Below are 27,252 nucleotides of genomic sequence, written 5' to 3' on the forward strand. Positions count from 1 at the left end.
GAGGGCAGCTTCAGAGTGCTTTTCTATGGTTGGTAAGACGAATCAGATTTATTCCTCATAAAAGTGCTGCATGTTGCTGCGGTGTAATGAGTGTGGTGATACAAGTACACAAAAAAACTTTTGACCCATCTGATGCAGTGACATACACTTTAGGAAGGTCAAGAGTGAGTTGTGGACTATGATGTGAGAGAGATTGCCTCCACAAGATGTGTTACAAATGGAGAACCTCTCATCTCCAGCACTGGATTGTCTGTTGACAAGATGGCTACAGGTCATTCTCTTCAACCACGATCCTTCTGGCCTACTGACTCCAGAACAAGCAAGATGCTTCAAAGGGATTGGCCGACTCTCTCCCAAGGGACCACAGACTTTTTGTTCAATTGGTTGTTAGAGTCAGGGGGAACCCATCACTTTGCTGTCCAGTTAAGACACTGAAAAAAAAAAGACTTGTTGCTAGGATACCTACCACAAGTATTTTTCAAGGTGCTGCTAGTGGTAGAGAAAACAAGCCAAGAGATTAGATAAGTAGACTGAAAGAACTGTAGTATGTTAGAGGCATAAGTAGAAGGAATACAAAAGGGTAATTAGTAAAAATGAAGCAGAAAGACAGAAAGGATAGAAGCAGAATGAAAAATGAAGGAAGTATGGACAAAACTGTCGTTGTGTCGTAGTTTAAAATTGAATTGACCCCCATTAGTTACTAGAACAGGCACTTAAGCAGTAGCTCACACCAGGCCGGGCATGTTGTGATTATATCACATCTAGAGGCATTGTTAAAAAGTCACACAATAAAAAAGTAAATAATAAGTCATCGGAATGTGGAAAAAAGTCATAGTATAGTATGTAATAAAGTCATGAGAAATCATAGCATAGCAGTCAAAAACATTTAAAAAAGTAATAATATAGTAAGACAAAAATAGTTATAGTATAGTATGACGAAAAAAGTCATAGTATAGTATGTCAAAAAGTCATTCAAAATTATAGTTTGACTTGTAAAAATAGTCAGTTTAGAATATCAAAAAACTCATGTTATAGTAGGTTGGAAAAAGTAGTTTTTAATTGTCATAGAATAATATGCTAAAATGTCATAGTTTATTATTACAAAGAAAAAGTCATAAAAGAGACATAGTCTGGTTTGTCAAAAACAGTCATAAAAAGCCAAAGTTAACTATGTTGAAAAATAAATATTTTGGCTTGAAAAAGAAATCTGTGTACTAAAGATCTAAAAGTAATAATAATGTTATTGTCAAATAGGAAAAGTATAGCAGATGAAAAAAGTAATCTTTATAATATATCAAAAAATGGACATTAAAAAGTCATAGTAAAGTATGTAGAATAAATTCATAGAAAATGTCGTAAAAATGTCAAATTATAGTATTTGAAAAAAGTTATGACGAAATAAGTAATAGAATAGTATGTAAAATAATTATAATAAAAAGGTCTTGTGTAAGTATGTGGAAAAAGGTCTTGTAAAGAATGTTGAAAAAGTAGTATAAAGGAATTTGTAAGTATGTAAAAAAAAAAAGTGGTTAAAAAGGTTAAAGTATAGTATGTTGAAAAAGTAAAAAAAAACATCATATTTCAATATGGGAAAAAAATTCATAAAAAGTAAAATAATTGTATGTATGTAGAACAAATTCATAGTAAAGTATTTTGAAAAAGACATTTTAGTAGGGTATGTCGAAAAAGATCGTTGTAAAAAAAGTTGTATGTTTAAAAATGTCATAGAAATGTATGTTGAGAAAGTCATGGTATATATTCGAAAAGCCATGAATTAGTCATAATATAGAATGTCAAAAAATTTATGAAGGTCATATTAGTATTTTGAAAAAGACGTAAAAAAGTCATTGTATAGTATGTCGGAAAAAGTCATTTATTAATATATTTAAAAAAAATAATAAAAAGTGAAAGAATAGTATGACAAAAAAGGTCATAGTAGAATATTTCAAGAAAAAGTTTAAAAAAGGTCATGTTATTGTTTGTCTAAAAAAATGTCATGAAAAAGTCATAGTAATTTATGTTGAAAAGAAGTCATAAAAATCATATATAAGTATGTCTAAAAATGTGTAGTCTTGTATGATGAAATGAATCCAAAAAAGTAAATGTAGAAAAAGCTAAAAATTATGGTTTACTGTGGTGAAAAATGTAATATATAGTATAGTATGTTGGAAAAAGGGCGTAGAATAGTTTGTTAATTAAAAAGTTAAAAAGTCAATTAAAAGTATGACAAGAAAGGTTATAGTATAGTATGTCGAAAAAGTCATGGTATAGTATTTCTTAAAAAGTAAAAAAAAAAGTAATATATTAGTTTGTTGATTAAAGTCATAGTACAGTATGTATAAAAAACATTAAAAAGTTAGGGTTTATTGTGGTAAAAAATGTCGGAGCATAGTATGTAAAAAAAAAATAGAAAAGGTCATGAAAAAGTCATAGATGAAAAAGTACGTCTAAAAAAGGAATTAAAAAGTAATTTATTAGTATGTCAAAACACGTGGTTAAAAAAGTCAAAGTATAGTATGTTGAAAGGCTTAGAATATTGTGCACAAAATGTCATAAAGAAATTTTAAAAAGTCGGTTTAGTATGTCAACATTTTTTATACCATAGTATTTCAAAAAATTCATTAAAAATCATATATATTAGCATGTTGAAAAAGTTATAGTATAGTATTTTTTAAAAAGTCATAAAAAGGCAGTAGTATTGTATGTGACAAAAAAATTATGGTATAATATGTCAAAAAAGTCCAAGTTTAGTATTTTGAAAAAAGTCTTGTATAGAACGTAAAAAAAAAGTCATATCATAGTATGGCGAAAAATTCATAAAAAGTCTTTAAAATAATTTAAGTTTTGTAGGTGGCAAATAGTCATAGTATGTCGAAGAAATTCATAAAAAGTCATATATAAGTCATGAAAAAAGTCATAGCTTAGTTTGTCGAAAAAAGTTGTGTATAGTAGGCTATGTGTAAAAAAGTCATCAAAAGTTAAGGTAAAGTATGTCATTTGTATGACAGAAAAGGTCCTAGTATAGATTGTCGAGAAAAGTAATAAAAAGTCATATATTAGTATGTTGTAAAAAAATAATTGTACAGTATTTTGAAAAATACATTTTAGTATGGTGAAAAAAATTATAGTATAGTATGTTGAAAAAAGTCGTAAAAAAAATTAATATAGTATGCCGAAAAAAGCCATAGTATAAAGTCATAAGAAAATCATATAAAGGTAATGGTTTACAGTATGCTGAAAAAGTGGAAGTAGTAGAATGACACTCCTTTCTTCACTGTACTGTGTGTTTTATCCAAAGCTTGCCAGTGTTGCAGTTATGTTCTCTTTTATTACAGCACAAGGTTTTGGTTTATATATATATACATATATATATATATATATATATATATATATATATATATATATATATATATATATATATATATACACACTTAAGAACTATACAACTAAAGGAAGAGGCTTAATATAGCTATTAAGAAACAGGAGCATCTTGGTAAGAGAGGTTACAGTGCATGCCTTATGATGAAATCTGATCTTCGAGTTGGGGAATTGTGGGTTGTCTCACTCTAACACTGAATTGAAAGCTGATGGGAAGAAAGGAACAGATTTAAAACTTGACAGCAACAAGATGATTGGTTAAGGAGAACTTGGAAAAAAAGTTTTTTTAAGTTTGCTGCTTGATTTGGAAACAAAAAAGTAAAAGAATATATTATATAAAATTAGAGTTGTGTGACATGTAATATCAGGTTTGGACCCAAACGCAGAAAACAATGATGAGGAGGCAGCAAGCGATGTTAAAAGATTTAATGATGACAAAATAAACTTACAGGATACAGTCCAAGAGCAGGCAGGCAAAAGAGACAAATCCAAAAAACAAACAAACTGGGAACACAAACACAAACACTGGTCAACTAACACTAGTAACAGGCAGGACTTCTTCTAACAAGAAGAGACAACAAACTGACAATAAACAAGGAGAAACACACAAACCACATACACAAGGAGAGCAGGGTGATTAGACACAGGTGAAACAAATCAGGGCAGAGCAGACAATCACAAAGGCAGGAAGTAAAACATTACATGTGAGGAGTGAAACTACAAAATAAAACAGGAAACAGACTTAACACTCTAAAGGTAAACTCAGTATGCTATATGGTGTGATTTAATGAACACAAGCCACAATCTGGACACAGAGCCAGGATTTTATAATAGATATATTCTTGAATGAACTTTCTCTAAGCTTCATTCTATAGGAGGATTTTTGAATGGAATGAATTCCTCTCATCTTCTTTTGATATGTTTGACATGTTTGGAACTGAGCCCATTCAAGGGAAGAACCTCAACTGATTGACAAAAGGCAAAGTCATAACTTCAGCCAGCTCTGCCATTCAATGTCTTGCTATGCTAATGCTTTCCAGAGTGTATGAACCTGCAGCTCAATGGAGACACCACCCCACATCTTCATATCAACAGCAATTTGCTTGAGCAATTCAACAAAACGCCCTCAGAACATTTAAACACGGGTCATTTCGCTGAGAGAGCCTTAGACTGCATTGATGCACAATTTTAACCAACAACAAAAAGAAACTGTGAGGGAAAGTGGAGAAAAAAGAAGCTAGGGGAAATGCAAAACAAAGAGCCCAGCACAACAGATCCCAAACCCAGGTTCAACACACTAGCTGCAGCCAACCTACTGCATCCATTCATACCACTTTAATTCAACGTTTCTTTTATCCCAATGCGACAATTAGTCTGGTGTCCAACAAAAGGTAGTATTTACATTCACAACAATAGTGTGACTGTATCAGATCATGGTATGAGGGCGTGATCGTTAAGCTTGAATCACAAATATACACATGGGCATGCATATACACAGACACACACACACCGGTACACACACCTTACTGAGTCCAACAGCTTTCTCTGCTTGGCAAGAGAGGGGAGTGTTGAGTAGCTACCAACCAGGCCACCCAGTAGTGAGTGAGACCTGCCAGCAACACCCACGCAAACATACCAATAGAGCTGAGAGGCTGATATTGGTATGCTGAATATTAATACTATTAGAGACTAGTGCTATTGTACCACCATGCAAAGCAGCAACATAGACAGGCACAGCACCATATGAGTTGAATTTCTGCTCTACACAACATTATATTAGACAAATATATTTTTACCATAGAAAAAATCAAATGGATCTTCCGCAAAGGTTTTATGCATGGACATATTTTCATATAATGAGGATTTAGTTTTATATTAGTATATTTAAAACATCATTAAGGGTCTTTCTTATTTCCCATTTTTGTGATTATCATAAAGCAGTTATATTTTTAATTATGAAGGCATTTATATTTATTCGTGTGAAGCATTGCAAATGTGTGAATGAAAAGAACTGACATAAACTTTATGATTGAGTTGTAAACGCATTTTGCATGTTCGCCCCCGTGACATCGTGGGTTTTCTCTGGGTCATCCAACTTCGTCCCACAGTTGACAATGTATTTTTGAAATGTCAAACTATCCATACCTGTGGCTGTTTAAACAATGAACCCTGACTGTAAGATTCTTGGTCAGAATCCTGCTGCTTGTGTCTTTCTTTCCATCATTCCCAATCATCACCCCTATATCTAATAAAGGAATAGAGAGCAGTTCTGAACAAGCACCAATAAACCATATCTTAACCATAGTGGGGAGAGATGAAAAACAGTCATATGAACCATTTTGTCAAGGTTTATATGCATTTTGGAAGGAACAGACAAAAGATTCTCCCATAAAGGTACACCAGGTCAGAAATGCTAATATGGGTTGTTTTTGAGAGACGATGACAAACAACGTTAAGTTACTTTAACCTCAACAAAGGCGAATAACAAACAGACACAGAGCATTGAGGGAATGGAAAAATAACAAAGTTAAAATACATGGACTCGTGATGTAGGTTGAAGGGAGAAGAATGGATGGAGCTCTTAGGTGTCCCCTGCAAATTGACATTCAGTGACAAAAAGTTAATATCTCACTGCTTTGGTGAAAAGATTTTGTGATTTCCCTCCCAGGAATCCCAAATGCAGAGAAAAGTGTCAGTACTGATTACTGTCATTTTCACTCACACAGTCACTGGCTTGGTGAGCACCAAGGTAATAATTTCATCAAGCCCTTCATCTTACAGACGTCTCATGGGAGACTGATAATATTAAACCTGATGCGCAATTATACATATAGCTATTCTTAGCTCTATCCGTCTCTCTGCTCACCTGCCAGACAGCCTTTTGATGCACGAGCTATTAGTGCATCCTGGAGTGTAATGGATCATGGGTGATGAAGACAAACTGGAGATACACAAATAATGGCTGCTGTTGGTCTCTTTTTCTCTCTATCTCACTATCATTCATCCACCTCCTCCTCGTCGAAATGTCTGGGATATATGACACCCCCCACGTCTTCCTCTGAATTTGTCATTTCACTTATCGCTGGCTGACATCTGGGTATCGACACAATGAGCAGAGGAATGGCAGCTATTATACCTGTGAGGTTTAGAGGCTGGACGGTAATCACATACCTGTCCGTCTGCTGTCACCAGAGGATTGAGGGTGATTGCGTCTTTGGGCTTGAAGGCATGAGTATGTGGTGTTTTACTTTGTGTATGTGTGTGTTCCCAGGCTAGGCATCTCATTTCATCTTATCACTCTGAATAAATCTTTTACACCACCGCTGTTTAAATCAAGTGTCATCCAAGCCCCGGAGGTTTTCATAGCAATCCATGAGTTCAGTGGTCTTTCTCTTATTAATTCCTCCCAGTCTGGTCAGAAGTGTGAATTTGTTGAAATGACTGATGCTGTTTTTTTTACTTGAGAGGACTCAAATGATCAGTCGATATATTACTGAGCCTATAGATAGAAAATAATTGCAAATAATTAATTTATCAAGCAAAATGTACAATTATTATGCTGGTTCCTTATGACATATGTGTTTAATTTCATAGTAAGTGAATTGAGTTTATGGTCAGTTTTCATAGTTTTCTAACATAGATTATATATAGAACATTTATAAAGTAAACAAATTAATCCATAATGGATGATTCCATAATAAAAAAAAGATTTCCAACAGAAATCTAAATCTGTTTCACTCTCACTTTTAAAGGGAGTCTCAAAACCAACTTCATTTCTGTATATTCATGCATTATAAGGTTTAGTGGAGGCTTTAAGAAACTTTTTCATGGCCTTCATCAGCAGATGGAGTTGCTCAGTTGTATGGACGTATGTTTGCCTTATATGAAGGGAGACTGTAACCTCTGTCTCTAATCAATGATGGTCTCTGGCTAACTTAATGTCACGCTGAGGTCATGTCATATTACAACTAAACCGTCAACTTTTTTAGTAGCTATTTCCATGGTCAATAATATATATTTATATTTAACGGCATCACCATTATTTTTTTTGGGGGGGGCATGACATGAATTAAAGGCAAGGCAATCAAAAAATGAAGTTTTAATGATTGACAGTTTAAATACTGTTGTCCTCATCTGATATGACAAGATTATGATTTGTAAATCAGCGGGAAGCCTTAAAAGACAGCAGATTAAACCCCTGCAATGAAAGTCTGACATGTCTTTCAATGGTAATTCCGTCATTAATGTCTCCTCAGGATTTCAGGATGATTTGAGTTAATGGGATAGGGATTCCCAACCTGGGGTTCGAGACCCCAAGTGGTACCAAGACAGATCTGAGGGGGGTCACAATATAATTAAAGGTAAATGAGAAGGAAAAAAAAAATATATATATATATATTCACTAGCGTAAACTCATGTTTTTTTTTATTTCTTTTGTGTAAAAACGAAATACTTTCCTCTCTTCTGGCCCCTTAAAGACCTTCAAGAAAATCAGTCTGAAAAAAAAGAAGAATTAGAATTGCCGATAATCTATAAGCACAGTAAGGCTATCACTTGTGACAAGAGGTAACAAGTACATACTGATTCATTTAAATTGGTCCGGAGCCAAAAAGGTTGGGAAAAAACTGAGATACTCATTAGCATGAAGGCCTTAATGAATCTTATGCCACAAATGACCCCTACTGGTCAGAACTCTTCATTGCAACACCCCCCAAAACCCCTTCTTCAGTAATCTACAATGTCACTTCATTCATTCTCCTTAAGTGACCCATAGTCTTGCATTATGTGAAATAACCAACATGAACAAAAAGATTTAAAATTTCAAAACTATGAATGCACTTTGAGCACATGAGTCATTATCTTTTTGTATTGTGGTTGTGTTTTGTTTTGCAAAAAAAGTTTCATTCCTACCCAAAGGTGAGTCATATCTGTTTTGGCTAATGTGCAGAGTATGTAAAGCCTTGAGGTGAATCTGTGAGATAACAAGTCACCACATATCTCTTTTGCTTTGAATCAACCAACAACGTAGCTGTTAGTGCCATGAATGCAACGTGTGTTTTCCCATGTCATTTCCCACAGTCCCATCCCCCCAACAGGAACCATAGTCTCCCCTTATCCTATTAAGACAATTGCCAAGACTGGCATTCAAACATGTGCATGTGTGCGTGTCTCTCTCTCTCTCTCTGTGCTTGTCTCTCTCTGTATGCAAGTCTCTATGTTTGTGTATGTGTGTATGCGCACAAACACACACACAAACCCACATATACGGACGAATGCACACAAATATACCAACCCAATCACACACTGGGCAGAGAAAGAGTAATTTAAAAATCAATCCTTTAGGAGAAAACAGCACAAAAAAAAAAAGAATGAGAGCCCCAAAACCTCCACCAGTGTTGGCTGATTGTAAAGGACTGTCAGTTACTGCAGCTTTCTATTGGGCAAAAGGGAAGCAGCAGGATTCAACTTGGGGCCCAATAAAGGGCTATTCTTCCTGGAAATCAGCCCTCGCACATGGACTTGAATGCACTCGGGTGCTAATCTTCCGAGCTGTGGGAGCCCACTCTATATTCACAGGCTGTGCCACCCCAGCAGGCACAACAGTGCATGCTGATGCTATTACACACTACCACGCTAATGCTAAAGCTAACACAGGGTTAATGCAAATGCACTGAAATCTCTGTTTTTTTAATGGTTCTCTCTCGTTCTTCTCACATCAAATGTTTGAGACAGTATACATCATACACATAAAGCACCTCTGGTAAGAAGAATTTCACTTAATGATATCTGTAGATATTTCTGCTTCAACTTCTCTTATATAAGTGGTTTAAACGGCAGGTCATCCAAATTACAAAAACATGTTAACACTTTATTTTATTTTTCCAAGAAGGTTCCTAAGAAATAATATATAAACAACGGACCTTTAAAATGAAGCACACTCAAATATTTTCCTACTTTTGTGAAGTGGTATCAAGCAAGATGATTAGTCTCATATTCAATTGCCTATATTTTGAAATAAGATGTTTTGTAAAGAATGTTCAAGTAGAAGATGGTTGTAGTGAAAGTGTTTAGGTCTAATAGAGGGACAAGGGTTCTGGAAAGTTCAGTTTTGTGTGATTGAATGAATACGAATCACAATTGGCTAACCCAGCCATCTAGCCTTACAGCCCACTTGGCTGTAAGGTGTTTTCTAAAACGCACTTCACTTATCATCTTGCCCAAAACAAAATAAAATTCACCAAGCTGCAGTTTGTTGCAGCAAAATGCAAGATTAGCTGTGGACAGACACAGAGCTGTACAGTCACTCACAGATGCATGCACGGACACACAAGAGTGAAGTAAGAGCAGACAAATGCATCGTTTAATCCATTTATTTTTTGCAAACTATCACTCTTTGCTAACAGCGATGCACATCATCATTTGTCTGCAAACAAAAACTTGGGCCATCACAATCATTTTAAGATGCTTTTACCACAGGAAACTAACACATACAAACACACACATACACACACACACACACACACACACACACACACACACACAGGTCCAATTTATACTTCATTTTGTTGATGAGGCTCAATCAAGTGAAGAGTGATAGTAATTGTCATTTATCGACCTGCATACAAACACGATTCATTACGTCCAGACTGACCCTCTTTCCTCCACCTCATTCATTATGTTGTGAGCCTGGATCTATTTCTGCTCAGCATGTGGCGGTTAATAATCCACATCTTATTTTGCATTGGAAGACTATGTCCAGGTAGATACTATGATTCTTTGTGATAACCTTTTTATATATCACTGTCTGATGCATACAGACTCAAGTCTAAACAGAAAGGATTGATTTGAGCTTCACAGTTTTGTGGATTTGAGCTATGCTCTTTTGTGGATTCCTCATTGCCTCCTTGTTGAATACTATTACTTATGACAGATAATTCTTAATGGGGGGGATTAGTTAGACACTGAAAACTGAATTTTTACATCTGAATTCTTATTTAAACCTGTTTTACATTTTTTTTTTTAATTATTATTAAATTACTATGTGTCATTTTTTAGCCTCATATAAACAAGATGATTTACCAACCGCTAGTTTCCCTAAACTCAAAGGAGCATTTTAATTTCCCCCTGTATTGGTTTTCAACTTTGAAGTTTGGTTTACTCACTCTCAGCTATGATGTTTTCAGCTGCAGCAGGCGTCTGTTTTCAAGCTAAAAAGTTCAGATAAACTCACTGTACATGACCTTTCCAACAACAAGCTGCTGAGGAGTAGGTAAAGAGGACGTTACATTTATCTATTCATTTCAATTAACTGCTTATAAATAACAGCTGCTTGTTAACACATTCACCATGTCATCTTTAGAAAATGATCATATGTTTAGGTTGAGTTTATAGCTTTTGCCCCAAGTTATAAAAAAAACCCAATTAATGCAGGTTTTATCATTTCAAATGGTATGTAAGGCTTTGAATTTCACTATTACTACATTCAGTTGTTTTTCAGACTAAAGTGACACAAAAATTCAAGACACAATTCCCTTTAAGTTCTTCAATTTTAGTTTCAAACTTGTCAGAAGTCCCTCAGACAAACACTAAAGGGAAAAGCATGAGCACTATGACACTTTTTTTCAAAGTCTTCCCTTTTATTGTCTTGAACAACAGTGATGTTCAACTTGATCAAGATCTGGAGACTGAAATGATGCAAAGGATTTCTTATCCCTGTTTACTTAGCATCACTTACTCAATGCTTAAGAGAGACTTTACAGAGATCATCTCATGGATGATCAGGGATCTAATGGCATCTTCAGTTATCTCTAGTGAAATACTGCCCTCCAGTGGATGTAGAGATTTAGATAAACACCTTCTATGACCTTTCTTTTATCCAACAAGCCCCATATTTCACCTAGATATTAGTCATGTCTTCAGAGAACAATCCATTCGTTAATGCAAGAGGACTGTTGGGTAGTCATGGTTGCCATCCATCTATCTCTCTCTCATAGGCAATCAATTTGGTCTTTAGGAGTGTCTGAGTCTAAAATCAAACTGATACTAGCAGATATAGTATCATTTTAGACTTAATTGAAAGAAGATAAAGTCGTGCTGTAATGTTCTTCACACACCATCATCTCCTCAACATTAAAAGTGAATGGGATCAATCTTGTGCAAACCTACTTTTACACGCTGCAGGCATCAGAAATTCTAAGTCATGGGAAGAAATTTGTTACGTCGATGAATTTAAAGTCAATGACCACAACACTTGAAATAAAACCACCTTAGTGAGATGTGCAGCATAACAAATTAAACAAACGAGTTGTTTAAGTCAATCGTCAGATTTTTTCCTTCTAATTAGCAATTTTTTTGTCATGTGTCAATATAATGGCTCTGAATATCAGTCAGTCCGCCACTTTGGTTTAACTACAACCATCAGATGGATTACCATAAAATGTTGACCTTCATGGTCCCCAAACTTGTTCTCATTCCCAACTCGTCACATATGAGACTTGGTCAGGACCCCTTTGTCAAACTATGACACTCCACTATAGTTGCAGTAAACACATAGTTATCACTGTGAATAAAAAAAACACTTGCTTATGTTTAGGCTATGAATGACGAATACTTAGCAACAAAACTTAGTTAAGTTGAGGAAAAACATCATGGTTGGGCTTTAAATAGGTATGTGAACCAGGTAAAATGTAAACAATGTGACATAAGGGCAGAAAACACTTCACAAACATCACTAACAGAACTTAAAGATACTCTGCATGCTTTTTCTTCTCTCTTTTTCAGTCATTCTGTCATTACATTCCTTCAGCATTCTCAGTGTATATTAATGATGTGCATGAGTTTACATTGTTGTCACTTGAAAGCCCATTGCGTCTCATACAGACATAAAGAGTGCCTTGTGCGTCTGTATTTGACACCCTGGGTTTGAGGACGGGCTGGGTCCCCTGAGGATAAATCCTAAAGACAATGATGATCCCCTGACCGTCAATCTACTGACGAAATTTCAATTTGCTCAACACTTTGGTTTATGTCATAATAACTTCAAACCAGTTCAAATTCCCATAAGCCTCAGCTGTACCGTGTTTAGTGCTGATTAGTAAATGTGAGCATGCTAATATACTGTACTAAGAAGAACATGGTAAGCATAGTACCAACTAAACATCAGCAGGTTTGCATTGTCATTGCATTTAGCTCAAAGCACCACAGTGCCTAAGTAAAGGCTCACTGTTGAGTTCTTATGAAATAATGGATAGTGTTACATCATCAGGCCTCTACTCTAACAATCTCGGATTCACACTTTGCTGGATCACTTTTTCAAAAACGTTTTATGCCTGTATTGGAGAGACAGTACAAAAAGGAAAGGGTTAAAAGGTGGGAATGATATGCGACTAAAGGCCTCATGTGATCTTGAACCAGTGATGTTGCAAATTTGACAGCACATGGTCATTGTTTTAAACCCCTTGGACTTCAGGATTCCCTAATATTTCCTCTTTTGAAGGGGTCATGTAAAGGTTGGGACCCACTGGTTTACGGTGCATAACAACAAGAGCTTCTTCTGACCATCACACTGAAACCCCCACACAAGTTCCAAAAGCAGAACCTTTTTGAAACAAACCAATGAACATGGAAAAACAATCAAAGTTGACACAGAAAGGTGAAGCACATTGAATCAGAACAGGACATGTCACACGGGGCCAGGACACACCATGCTGGGTCATGCTGCTCTGGGAGATTTATTTAGTGATTTTTCAATTTTTTTTTTTTTTGTTTAGCTTTTATTATGTTTTTCACTTGCGCTCCTGTCAGGAGTGTGGTAGATGGGACAGTCCAGCAGCAAGAGTCACAGTTCATCATCATCATCATCATCATTATCATCATCATCATCATCACTGTCACCACCGTTATTATCATTCTCCTCATGGTATCATAATAATAATCTCATCACTCTCATTTTACTTTCCTCAAGCTAAAAAATAATTTACATCACATAGTTTTTTTTACTGACTTTTGAGACCACAAACATTCCAGCAACACACTCTAGGATTAAGGGTGGGTAACAATCAGAAAAGCATGACTTTTTGCATAGTATTAAATGAACAAAGACATTGAGTTCTTTATTTACAATTATTGTATAGATAAAAAAAATATCATAAAAACAAGATGAACACTTAAATCACTTACCCATAAATGGCTAAGTATGCCAAAAAGTTATCTGTTGGCATTTCTCTTTTTCTTTGTTCCACAAACTGCATGCTGCTAAATACAGTACATCGAGGCAGGTGAGAGTATATTGCAAGAAGTATCATTGATATCATCATCATCATCATCATCGTCGGTGTCATCATCAACATAATTATTGGTTGTTACAACACGAGTTATCATTTGGATGTAATCATGATGTTTTGGAGTGTTTCTGACAGGAGCAGTGATTTATTAAGTACAGCGGAACAGCTGTGTCGGCAGTATGACTCGTGGTGCATGATGGTAGACGTAGTCAGGAAGAGTTCCTGTTTTCACACCAGTCCGCATGGAGTTTCTGTCCTCAGTGGACTCATTGCTGTATTTACAAAGATTATTTTTAAACTTGTGTTTGCATCCTCTTAAAGCTGAATGTCCTCCTGGATGTAAAAGTGGTTGGAAAATGTTGGTTTAAGTCTTTTTTTTATTTTTTTATTGAAAATGCTGTTGTTGCTGTTGTTTTTGTTTATTGTTTTTAATTTTTTACAGACAAATAAACAAATAAATTGTCAAGTTAAAACATTGGAAAGAAAACAAAATAAATCAACAGCTTCTAAGCAGAATATCAGAATCCAGACTGTTTTTTTTTTCCAACTTAAATAAGACAGATATTATTCAAATGGTCCATATTACTTTTTCAACACGCCTGAGCTGACTGGTAAAGCTTGTGCACCCTTCCAGATGGACAGATCGACTGGGAATGGACAGAGGAGGATAGAAAAAAGAAAAAAGAAAACAACAGCTTGGATAAATGTTGATTATACTGAAGTAGTGTATAGGATTCTTTAAGTAGAAAAATCGTTAATTTTTTCAAGTTGCATAATGAGCCTCTCACGTCATGCTTGCCAATGACTTCGGTTAGTAATAGAAATAACAATAGTAAAGACTAGTTAAGTGGCCTTGTCCTTCTGAGTGCAATAAGACTGGGTAAATGTGCCTTCTGTAAGTAACTTATCTCTGGTAATGTCTGATTGGTCAAAGCACAATAAATAGTTTACGACTAGTGAGTACAGTTGAGATGCTAGAGTACTGTATATTCTGTGACGGCAGGAAGACAAGCTTGGTTAAAACACACAAAAGCACATCGAGAATTACACCACAGAAGTTTTCATTCATAACCAGATATAGAAAAAGAGTCAAAGCAACATTCCATGTTTGTTGTAATTTGTCTTTTTTTTTTTTCAGTTTTAGTTTTTTTGATGTTAAAAATGCCAACAGTTTTGTGGGGCTGCGTATGTCACTCTGATAAAAGAAACTGAAATCCTTTAAAGAAATAATAAATCAAATGAAATAAAAAAAATAAACACAATATTTCAAATTTTGAACATAAACAAAACCAAAAAAAGGTCTGATTTCCATGCTGCACAGATAAGCCAAATATTACTGTAGATTTCTAATATGACTTGATTGCAGCCTTTTTGGTGGTCACACATATTTTAAAACATCAAGTCCTCTGAACAAGCAGGTTTATCTAGAAGTAGGTACACTGTAAAGGTCCTGATATCAGCCTTTGACTCGAGCCCTGACCCCAGGTCAGTGCTGAAGCACAGAAAAAAAAACTACAAAAAAAGAGAAGTGAAAAAAAAGATTTAAATATTCCCCCTCTGTCACAAAAAGGAGGCCTCCGTTTAGAAAAGGCAAGCCACTCCAACTTGATCCCAACAATCATAAAGAGTAATACTAAGATTCCACATTTACTATGTATCCCATTATATTTTGGTTTCTTTTTGTTTGTTAATCCTCTAAAAATATCTACAATATTTGAAAAGATAGCAGGCAAATTCCAGCACGTTTTTTCAGTAATAACACACCAACGCAGCTCTGGTCCTTCTGAGCTTCAGTTTTGTCTCTTTCCTTCTAGAAACCAGGAAGTTTATCTCTACGAGGTTGTAAACAAATTACATTCTCTTTAAGACATAAATAAGTCAAAGTATTTTGAGCCATTGAAGCAGGATCAAGGCAACATGCCGACAAACAAAGATAAACTCTCTCTAAATATATTTATATGTATTTATATTTATAGATTATATACCATAAATGCTATCATCTTCATTATTATTTTGCGTTCCTCTTTTCCGACAGGTGCAAAACTAGTGTGCAAGTTGAGCCCCACCACCTCGTTACACATTTCTGTTTATGGATGAAATAAATTTTTACAGTCGGGTACATGTTCATGCCACACAGAATAGGGAACTTTGCAGGCCGGGATCGCAGAGAAGCCGTCATTAAAATAGTAGTCCGCCGCAAGGCCTAGCCCATCTGAACGAAAGAACTCCCATAAAATTAAAACCCATTTAAAATAAAACTTGGGCAATGTACATTCATGCAGGAGCAACAATAATAATAACAATAATAATCAGAATCAGAATCATAATAATAACAATGTTCTTCAATTTAATTTAAACTATTATCAGTATTGACAATGTTATTGTTGAGGAGAGGGAGTGTAAGGGGAGTTTTCGAGTCGGTCCTGTTTTGTGATTTTACTCCTCAGCAGTGTCTCCCTCCTCCATCGTCCTCCTCCCGGTGCCACTAAAGACACAGTCATACATATGTGCAGTCAGCGGCACGCTTATACAGTACATGCTAACACGCATATCGTCATACACACATCCACCGCCGTCACCGTACACATACAACCACAAAAGCAGGATGGCTGTGTAGGTTTTTGTGGCTTTGTTGCGCTTTTTTGATTGTATGATAAGTTTGTTTTTCTTTTCACCTTGCCATATTACTTTAGATTTTCTCTATTTCGAGAGGAACAGAGAGCTCTAAGAGCTCAAGGTTTAAAGGAGGAAAGATGAGGATTTTGCGGGGAATTGCGGGTAGGCAGGGCTGGAAATTGAGAATATAGCTGGATTTGGTGGGATTTTGGGGGAGACAAGGTGTCAGGTTGCAGTTAAATATCTGGAGGAATTGGATAGGGTGCCCCCAGACTGCAAGGAAACGACATTAGAGGTTAGAGCTGAGGTTAAGATTAGGGTTAGAGGCTGGTCTCCAAGCTGTGAAGAGGGCTGGCGGGGCTGGAGGAGGCGGCTGATTTACTGGTGTCGATGGTGAGATTGATGCCACTGTCGATGGCGTTGTTATTCTTGTTGGGGGATGAGGGCTGGCTGGAGTACTTCCTCCTCCGAGCAGAATCATCGTCTGTGTCGTCGATGAGCGGGATGTTGGGTGTGGAGTCTTCTATCCTAAACTCGGGGTGTGTCATGAAGTTATGGATGGATGATCTGGAGTCTGGTTTTTCCAGGCCTTCATAGAGAGAGCTACGGAATGCATTCACAACGCGGATCTGTTGCAAAAAAAAAGGGAGGAAAGAGAAGAAAAACGATGAGAGGTGATGCCACAGACAAAATGGAAGGGTGGGAAGGACCCTCGGGATGAGATAAAAGAGGGAAGAGGAGGAGAGAAAGGACAGGGGGGAAGGAGAGAAACCTCTCAATTGAGGATAAAGAGGTGGGGGAGGAGAAGGTAAAGGAGGAAAGGCAACTGCAGTCTGTGTTCTGCTTTCACAAGATGACTACAGTTTACAAGTCACTCGATTTTGGCGTGCACTAAGTAAAGCCGTGAAGGAACACAATCGTAAAAACAAAACAAAATCATACATTTCAAGAAAAAACAAATACTAAAGCAACACAAACGCTCGTTGTAAGTATACGCTTTAGTCCAATGTGCTGTATACCTAGAAACAAGCCACGTTAATAAATGGAATGCTCACAGAAAAAATGAAAGGAGAATATCACATGCAAGTTTGAAGAAATCTGGTGGACGAGGTCAGTAAGAAGGAAGGAGGTTAGATCTGAGAGATCCAAATCAGGTGGTTTAAAAACTTCTGGAGGTACCAGAACACCGTCTGGGACAATATCCACACAGACTCTGAATGGGACAAACAAATATAGCACAGGGTGGTGGTGAAGCATGGTCCCAAACAGAGCAATGGAGAGAGTCAAACTCTGCATGAGGATGGTCAACACAAGCATTACAGTGTAAAACTCACAACAAAACAACAAACCCCCCCCAAAAAAAAGAAAATCAGTGGCATTTAGAACAAACACAGCAGGTTAAGATATTATGAACACAGGTGGTAAATAGGAGATAAACACAAAATACATGCAAAACGACAACAGGACTGTGAGGAAGTGAACACCGGCACACAGACTGCTGACACAAAACAAATGGAAGTGAATAATAAAAATAATAAGTTCACTGTCAGAGGTCTGACAGCTTTCAACTCCATGCACATCTAAGTAAACACTCAAGTATAGGCCCCAAACAACTGTGTGAATCTTATTTATGGATTTTAGGAAAGCGTTTTAATAACAACCCTATCTGTATGTACAATATCATTATCAACGGATTTACACACAATCTGATAGCTACAAGGACATTATTGGATGTTTTTTACACAAGACTCATGTAAGAACATTGGGGTGTTACCAAAAGTTACAAAAGGGGTATAACGCCTCATGTTTGCATCAATAATGTTCCTAATGACACCTAAAATTACTTTTGCAGAATTATAATGTGTAAATATCATCTAACCTTAACCCTTTTTAAAGGATTTAAAGGACTTTTTTAAAGCAATAAATATAGTGTTTGTTACAGGAATATTGAATCCCGCTGCTACTGAAATCCATCCTCTAACATATATTGAAATGTCGGTGAAAAATACAGGAATATATATATATATATATATATATATATATATATATTTACACGCAAAATATTGATTTGTATATTGGTACAATTATGTTACGATGCACAATCGTTTTTAACTTGTCCATGGGAAGATGCGTAAAAAGACATGTGCATTAAAAGCAAAATAGATATTGGGTTTTCTAATAGATGGGAATACTGTGTATACTGTAAATATTGTAGTACTGCTAGTCAAATAACCGTGGTAGAGTAGGGTATAAGGAGACAAAACAGATAAAACAAATGATAAGAGGAGCCTGTCGGGATGAGTGCATGTGACAGGATGTCTGACAAGTAACACTGATGGGGTGTTAGAAAAGGGTGGGTGGGTGAGTGGGGGTGTTGCTGCAGAGGATCTATGTCCGTAACTATGGCAACATGACAGTCAACTACACTGACAGTATGAAGCGACAAGACGGGATGAATTATTGGTGTATTGCTGCTTTATGGTGATTCTCCATTCCTGTCCACACAACCTTTGCATCTGATTGTCATCCGTAGATAAAGATTAGAGACAAACTGTGTGTTTGCAAAAGAGTGAGGAAGAAAGACAAGAGGGAAGTGGACAAAATAATTTAGCGGAGATAATCCCTTATATTGACAGTGACCCTTTCTGGCTAGATTGTTGTGCACCATTTGGGATTCCCATTTGAAAGTACATTTTGAAAGTAGCTATTTCAGTGGGTTTTTTTATGAAGTCTGGCAGACAAACTGTAGCGTCATTTATGATTCCTTGTCATTGCAGATGATGTGTCAGCTGGAGAATAGCAGGTGAAAATTTACTTCCGCTCAATTCAGTGTGATTTGCCTCATCAGTAGCAAACTCACAGATGCATTGCAACGTATACTTGAATGTTTACCCAGTCCCTTGGTGAGTTGATTGGAATTAGTTCACATTGATGTCCGTCAAGACATAAAAATGGACAAATTGGAGAATGGGATGCTGGATGGGGGATGAGCAGAGGGAGACAAACTCACAACCTGAAATGTCACGCCGTGGGTATCACCCTTAGTCCTGCGCTCCTAGCACTCTGAGGAAACAAACACACATTCACCAATGAGACGACACCCAAGCATGGGAGGAGATATCAAGATGAATTTGAAATCCAGTATGAACAACAAATACAGAAGAGAAAGAGAGGAAATGAAAAAAAGCAGATAGCAAGAAAGAAAAAAACAAAGAAAGACGAATCTTCAGAGATGCCAAGCCCAAAATGGAGACTGTCACGGTAATTTGTTTTTAGAATTACAAGCCAGACAATTTGCAGAAGAAAAAAAACTTCATGACATGATGGCACCTCTGAAGCAAAGAGAGCAGAGAAGCAGACTGACAGAGTTCTGACTCACGGCCAGTAGTGGGAGGAGCAGTAGCAGCAGTAGTGCTTGTAGGAGAGGAAAGGGCATTGGACAAGGACACGTGACTAGGACTAGAAACATTGGTTACATCCTGGGTCTGGCTGGTGGTGGATGATTGGCGTCTCAGAGCCCCCGCCCCCTGAAAGGAGGTGCCACTCTTGAAGGTGTTGACTACGTCAATCTGTGGGAGGAGAGCGGAACAGGAGAGGACAAATGGCTGCTCAGAGTGACAGAGACCAAATGGCAACACAGGTTGACTTGTTGGGTGACTTTGACAAAGTGTCTCAATCATGACACAATGGGGGAGGGGGGAGACAGCTAAAGGTCAGGGTGAAGTATCCCCTTAAAAAAAAAGTTCAACTTGACTCAAAGGGTAAATTCACCCAAATTACAAAAAACATCTCTCTGACCTCGCTGCAAGATTTCTGGCCCCCAACCAAAACAAAACAACGGAGGTGAATGAGTGTTAATTGTGGTGCGCACAGCACTTTAAAAAATTCAAGGGCAACTTGTCTTTCCAGAAACAATGCCCCACTCTGTTCTACAAATAATCCATAGATCTCACTGAGAACAGTTTTTACTGGGCCTACTTTTACTAAGAAGTAGAAGACTACTGACAGTATACTGGGTGGATTATCCAGAGTAATGGTGCCATTATTCCTGGAAAGAAGTGTTACTTCTGAATATTTCAAGAGTCATTTTTCAATGTCAGCACCACAGAACTAAATGCCCTTCTCCTCCTTTTGTATTTAGGGGCCCTCTTCTATAGGAAGGAAGGCAGAGAATTAGTTTGCTACTTTGCCTGATCCGACCTTCTCAAAGACCGGCAAGCAGATGTAAAGCATACAGATGCAGCCATTTACATTATTCAAGGTATTTTGTGGCATCTACACTAATTCTTCTTCAGGAATAAGTGAAACACTGGTTTATTGCAGCTTTTGTACGTCTTAGTTTTGCAGCTTTGGCGATTGGTTCTATTGATTAGGATAAAATTGTTCTCACTAAATAATTACTGAAATTCTGGAAGGTGGCAACAGGGCAACAAATGGTCAGACGATAAAACAGGTTGCCAGATTTGTTTATCCACCTTATTCTGTAAGTATGAAACTGAGTGAACCTATTGTATATTGTTGATTATGATCCACCATTAAAAAGGTAACCTTTAAGTGTGCAGAACTACAGCAAGTATAGCTGGTCAAAGCTGATCCAGGAAGTTGGTCTGTAATTTGAGATTAATGTGTAAAACAAATCATTTGTGTTGTCATTTTATAGTTTGTTTTCTTTTTTCTCTTCCAAATAAATCTTAAGAATCTGAGGGTTTGTGTAAAACCTTTCTGATCATCTGACCACTCTTGCCTGTTGCCTTGTTGGACCAATATTTATTGTTGTCATCTGCTTTTTCAGTTGAAATAAACCTTAGTTCTCCTTTAATACTGAAAACCCATATTTCTTCTATAACTTAACCATGTTTGGCTGCCTCGGTACGACGATGGTAACATGTCTCGGGATAGCTTCACCCTGGACCATTAGTGAAATGAAATCAAGTCTAACACAGAAGCAAATCTTTCTTGAATATCACAGTGATAACGGTGTGCAGAGTTGATCACAGTAAGAACAATTTAGTGACCATGTCCAGATGTATTTTAACCCCGAGGATTGATTGTCGAGCCTCCACAGGTCCACACACGGGATCCCTCAGGCCAGCGAGAGAAAGCTGCATCTTCATGTACCTAAATACCATCTTGAGATAAAAGTACTTTAAGGCTGTTACTGACTCACATGAACAACATATAATTAGCACGTATTCTAAGAGGTAAGCTTCTCAGGTTTTAGCTGAGGTTGTGCTACTTCTTATTAAAATGGATTAAATGACAAGGACAGACAAAAAGTGAAACAAAAAGCCATGTCAGAAAACACCCTGGTGAAATTTCATCTGGTTGGCATTTATTGCTGCTTAAGCAACTACACAAACACATTATCAACTAAAGATACAAGTGATAAGAGTGACCCTGTTTATTTAAAATGTATCTTTCATTCAGGCAGAATCAATCCAGCAAAATCTCTCTGTAAAATGAAACAACAAATCGCAACTTGAGAATTAGACTTGTGTTCTCACCTGAGTCTGAATGCGGTTCAGTCCTCTAAACCAGAGGATCTGTCCTCTCCTCAGCTCCCTCTCTGCATGGTCAATCTCCTCATTATCTTCATTCAAGTCCTCCTCTGGTGACTCATCTTTCTGAGTTAACTGGCCCGCCCTCCGCAGGAAACGCAACCTGCTATTAGGTATGCTGGCTATCACCTAACCCATGAAGAAGACAGAGCACCGTGTCAAAAGGAAATGTGACAAGCACCCAGTACAGCAGAGATACAAAGAGGAAGAGTCAAACATGGTAAACTATAATAGAGACAGAGACAGATAAGTTTGCATATTACCTGTCCCCAGACAAGCTCTCCCAGCCCGAGGAAAACGCACCACATCCACTTTTCCAGGTCCAGAGGTTGACAGCTGAATGGCTTACCTCCTAACTGCACAATCACAATCTACAAGAAGCATAAACAAGTCATGAAAATATATCATATCTAAAGTATGATAATAACCGACCAAAATAAATCTGCTTACCTGCATAGCAAAGGTGCCAAAAACAATAGAGCAGAAGATGGGGTTCCTGAAGATACCATCGAAGACGTTCCTCTCTCCGTGGATTTTGCGGGCATTTATCTCGTTAAAGAGCTGCATCATGACGAAGGTGTTGAAGATGATGGTGTAGTGCTCAGATGGAGGGGAGTGGAGAGGAGCGTTACGGCCGCTGTCAATGTCAAAGATCTTCTCACCTACAGGAGGGGGGAAATAATAAACAATTAGTATGATGTCATTAACTGTGAACCCATTTCATGACACATCATTAAGGGGCAGATCCCGTGGTGTAAACCAAGTCCATACCAACAAAGAGCAGTGTGAAGATGATGATGAGCTGATAGATTCCGTGTCCCAGGATGTTCTTGGTCATGGTGCTGGAGATTAGAGGCTTGTTGCGACCGTATGGCTTCCTCCTAAGCAGAGACTCTGTTGGGGGCTCTGTGGCCAGCGCCAGAGATGCAAACGTATCCATGATCAGGTTCACCCACAACATCTGCACGGCCTTAAGGGGAGAATCCTGCAGAAATGTAAGGGAAATCACAAAAAAACATTAACGTCAGTACGAGGATGGGTGAAAAGATGATAATAGCAATTACTTCTACTGAAACTAAAAAAAAATGCTTGAATTATTTTACTGAATGTCTTTTGGATTACAGAACAGAATACAGTTATGCTTATACAACCCAATCGCATGCCCATATTTACACAAACACACGCTCTGACCTGTGTGATGCAGGCGCCGGTAAAAGCCACTATGACGGCCACAACGTTGACAGTCAGCTGGAACTGAAGAAATTTGGAGATGCTGTCGTAGACGTTCCTGCCCCACATAACTGCTTTAACGATGCTGCTGAAGTTATCATCAGTCAGAATGATATCTGACGCCTCCTTGGCCACATCTGTACCAGCAATACCCTGGAGGAGAGCAGAAAAGGTGCAGTCACATTATTACACACTATTGCATCACATTGCACTATTCCTCAACTTCATTTGTCAAAATCACCTCCTCAGCCACTGGAAAAAAAATTTTGACTCTGGGCACGAGTCAGCTATTATGATGGCTAATGATCATTCGGGATGTCCCAATTACATTTTTTGATCTGAGTCTTTTGATATCGAGTATATGCCGATACCGAGTCCCTATCTGATAGGCCTACTTCTAATTTCATAGATAACAAAGCTGCACAGTGCACACTTAAAGTACATTAAACTTATAAGTTTGACAATTGAATAGCTCTGCATTGCATTAAGAAAAAAAACACTTGCATCCAAGCTGTTACTTGATGGTTTTATTTGTAAAAGAAAACAAAATGTTTTGCTTTGCGAATAACAGCACCTGTGTGATATCTGATGTAAAACAAGAATCGAGTCGGGCTCAACATATTGCCGTTATCGATCAGTTAAAAATGCCTCGATAACCGGGACATCCCTAATGATGATGTAGACTAATAAAGAGTCAGTGTGTGTGCAGGACAGCCTCCATGAAATGAGGTTGGGAACCTTACGGTATTGAACAAAGCAGGAAAATGGTGCTGTGGATAAGCCAAATGATGTAATTTGTGAGGAGAGCAGAAGTAGAAGAAACAACTGAATAACAAAAATTGTATTTTTGTTTTCATTAGTCTAAAAAGCAATATGTACTGCAGAGGAACCATGGGAGTTCAGACATCCACTAGGGGGAGCTCCTTATCTACACAGCCAGAGGCAGAGAGCCTGAGAAGAAACCCAATATACTGCAGAGGTGAAGAAGATATCTGCAGATGTTGAGTAAGCAAGCAAGGCAGAAAATGATAACAGTTCAAAAAAATTTAAATAGGGTTTGCTCACCATGGCAAAACCGACATCAGCTTTCTTTAATGCAGGTCCATCATTGGTCCCATCTCCTGTCACAGCCACCACCTGCCTCTGTTCTGCAGTAGTACTGTCAATAATGCCTGAAAAACACCGAGTGCAAATACATTGAACACAGCATCTGAAAGACAATAATCTTGAACAAATAACTTCAGCTATTTACGGCCTTTGCGAAACTCTGACAAATAATATAAACAGTAAAGCAGACGAATAATGTTAGAACAATGTAAATTTAATGTCGATCAGGCGCAATGAATATGAAAGTTTACCTTTGACGAGTGTGTGTTTGTCGGTTGGGGAAGACCTGGCCAGAACTCGGAGTTTAGGCCAAACCTTGTCCATACGCTCCTGCTCCACCTGGGAATGCACACACAGACAAAAAATAAGTCAGTTTATGATTAAGTTTTAGAGAGGTATCTTTCTTTCTTCTGAGCTCGGCCTCTCTCACTCTGACAGAGTTGCTGTACCTCTCCTTTCTCATTGCGGATCCTCCTGTTGAACTCTTTTCCATCGATACAGATGAAGTCCTCTCCGGGGTGGATGATTCCACACTTGATGGCTATGGCCCTGGCTGTGTTAATGTTGTCTCCTGTCACCATGCGCACTGTGATGCCGGCACGCTGGCACTTCAGAATTGCATCGGGCACCTAAAGAGTGATACATAAAACACATTTATTAGCATTAATCTGTACTCATGTTTCTGGCCACCTTATGAATACAAGTCTGATATTCACTCTCCTTTTAGTTCTTTTTTGGTCACCACTAACTCCCGAGACAAATGTCTTGCTCTCTGCTGCTAAATGCTCCTCTATGTTCAACAGCTAGTTATTAACTTTGACAGTCCATTTGCTGCTGTGTAGGTAACATACAGTACGTTTCTTTAGAGCTTAATTGCTGAAAACAACTGCCTGCTGCAGCCAAAAAGATCGTACAGGATGAGAGCTGTGAGGCTGAACAGTAAAGCTAATTCTTTTGCGCACTTTAATCAACTCTTTTCACAAACAAGAAGTCATGTAATCCATTGTCACTATAAATATATGTATTATAGCCCATTAAAGAACATATATCAGTAGAATCAATACAGTTATCTTTGACAGACAAAACACACGCACAAAACTAATCCAACTTAATCATACCTTTATTTTTTCTGAACAGTATGCTGCCTCTGTGCCTTTTTGTTTTAACAAGATATATAATGAGGCATTGTATCTTTATCTCTCATGTCTCTGGGAGACATAAGTAGAATAACTGGGAGAAGTTACTGCATGGAGATTGATCTGTGGTTGAACCAGCTAGCAAAAGCTGAGTATTAATTCAGAAACACATCTTCTTCCTGACAAAGGTCAGTGTGGGCGAGAACTACACTCCAAACCCACACACAAACAAACATGTGCACATACAGTAGCAGCAACTCCTTCTTCTGCACATACACACTGGACTGCGTCTCTTATGCATACTCTCCACTTCACACCGAACACTTGGGCATTTGGCACAAACACATGTGAGCATGCTTTTACTCACACATGCAAAGTTCAAAATATGATGGAAAACCAAATGGATCCACCACCGCAGTGTGTAAATATATCATACTGCCAAATCAAGCTGCTCATGCTTGTAAAAGACAAAAGATTTAACTTATTTACAGGGAGCGGATTGCAAAGTAAATCTATGCAGAGGAGGGCAGCTCACAATTATAATGTATAGCTCGTTATAGAAAGCTTTAAAGCAAAACAATGCAATTTGTACATGACATGTGACATACTTAAAGAAAAATGTAGAGTCAGTAAGCTGACTCAGTAATGTCCTTTACACTGCAATATTTCCCTCATGTTTGATAACATTAGCCACGATAGGTTACTGGTTATACCAGAATAAATAAGGCTGTGGCTGCAAAACTCTTGAGTGTATTGAGGTGAGCAACAATGTGTTTTGAGGCTTCTGAGTTCAATTCATTTGTAAGGGACATAATGGGTTATTTCTCCTTTCAAAAGAAACATAGTAATACTTTAAAGATTAGAATTGCAATGCTTTAAAAAGTACGCTAAATGTATTGCTTGGAAGTATCAAATTAAGAAAAAACAACCAGATATTCTTTAAATTTCCTTTTGGAAGTGTTGAAAAAAAACAATGAAGCCAAATTAGCTTTTCACCTCATCACTTACAAAAATTTAAATAATTAATAAAAATCATGAATTGTGGTTAAAAAAGTCAAGCAATTTACCCGAAAGTGACTACATTATAAAAATGTAATAAATATGCAATATCAAGTTCATTAACATCAATATTTACATTTGCTGAATTATTAATCTGTTAAAATACAAAAAGCACTGCTCTGGTTGACTGGTCATCCAAAAGAGGAAGTGGAGAGAGGAGGAGAGAAGAAGAGTGGATACTTATTTAAAATACAATCTGGGCTGACTGAGGACGAGGGTAAGAGGCTAGTAGGTGAAACTGAAAAACAAGCCTCTCGTGTCTCTAATACCGATCTGGTTACGCTCGTTTTCCTCGGTTTCTCCCCTTACCCATCCTCCTTCTTCTGCTGTCAGACGTTCCTCTGACATGAATTTGATTTAGAATCTGTTTATTTTTCTCTCTCCTCTTCTCCTTTTCCTCTCCTCTTTCTGGAAGCAACACCAAAGAGCAGCTAGTCATTAAAAGATTCTGAGGGAAGAAACTTGAGACTAATCAACAAACCAAAAACATGTTTACCACTTTGTGTGACCTTTTTAGCAGAGGGGAAAGTCATCTGATTCCCTATATTAGCCATGCTTACTCAGAGACTTGGAAAGATGTTAGTGGATGCAGCAGTGTAGCGCTTTTCCATATCAGTTAATGAAAATATTAAATGTTAAGTGACCTCTGTCTTGGGAGAAAAGAGAAATGCTGCAAATTGTCATGCTTAGGGTAATGCAAGGGGTTATATATTTAATAGACTACATATGTCGCAGAAATCTACATTATTGCATGTTCACTGTGCAATATTCAGCTATTTGTCCTGCATATTTCTTGTAATTTCTGTAAGTTTTCATTTTTTATTATTTTTCTTTTCAGGACGACTCTATGGTTTGCTCAAATATACAACTTTAAATAACACTGTG

General features: G+C 37.3%; 1 protein-coding gene across 9 annotated transcripts in view; it reads right to left on the bottom strand.

Annotated features, from left to right (window-relative positions):
- Nucleotides 1-16,597: 16,597 nt before the first annotated feature.
- The window catches only part of atp2b2 (ATPase plasma membrane Ca2+ transporting 2), a 60,992-nt gene continuing 50,337 nt past the window's right edge, over nt 16,598-27,252 (bottom strand). For 7 of the 9 annotated variants that reach the window (XM_054616173.1, XM_054616174.1, XM_054616176.1 and 4 more), the window contains 9 exons: nt 24,622-24,801; nt 24,424-24,511; nt 24,131-24,237; nt 23,027-23,218; nt 22,607-22,820; nt 22,286-22,497; nt 22,099-22,206; nt 21,782-21,964; nt 16,598-16,906 (listed from right to left, as the gene is read on the bottom strand). In XM_054616173.1, coding sequence (XP_054472148.1) covers nt 16,598-16,906; nt 21,782-21,964; nt 22,099-22,206; nt 22,286-22,497; nt 22,607-22,820; nt 23,027-23,218; nt 24,131-24,237; nt 24,424-24,511; nt 24,622-24,801 — 1,593 coding nt within the window. Of the gene's footprint in view, nt 16,907-19,753; nt 19,847-21,781; nt 21,965-22,098; nt 22,207-22,285; nt 22,498-22,606; nt 22,821-23,026; nt 23,219-24,130; nt 24,238-24,423; nt 24,512-24,621; nt 24,802-27,252 lie in introns of all 9 variants that reach the window. The other 2 variants (XM_054616170.1, XM_054616175.1) reach the window with 2 other exon arrangements.

This window comes from Anoplopoma fimbria, chromosome 17 (genome assembly GCF_027596085.1).
Source record: "Anoplopoma fimbria isolate UVic2021 breed Golden Eagle Sablefish chromosome 17, Afim_UVic_2022, whole genome shotgun sequence".
Taxonomy (NCBI): domain Eukaryota; kingdom Metazoa; phylum Chordata; class Actinopteri; order Perciformes; family Anoplopomatidae; genus Anoplopoma; species Anoplopoma fimbria.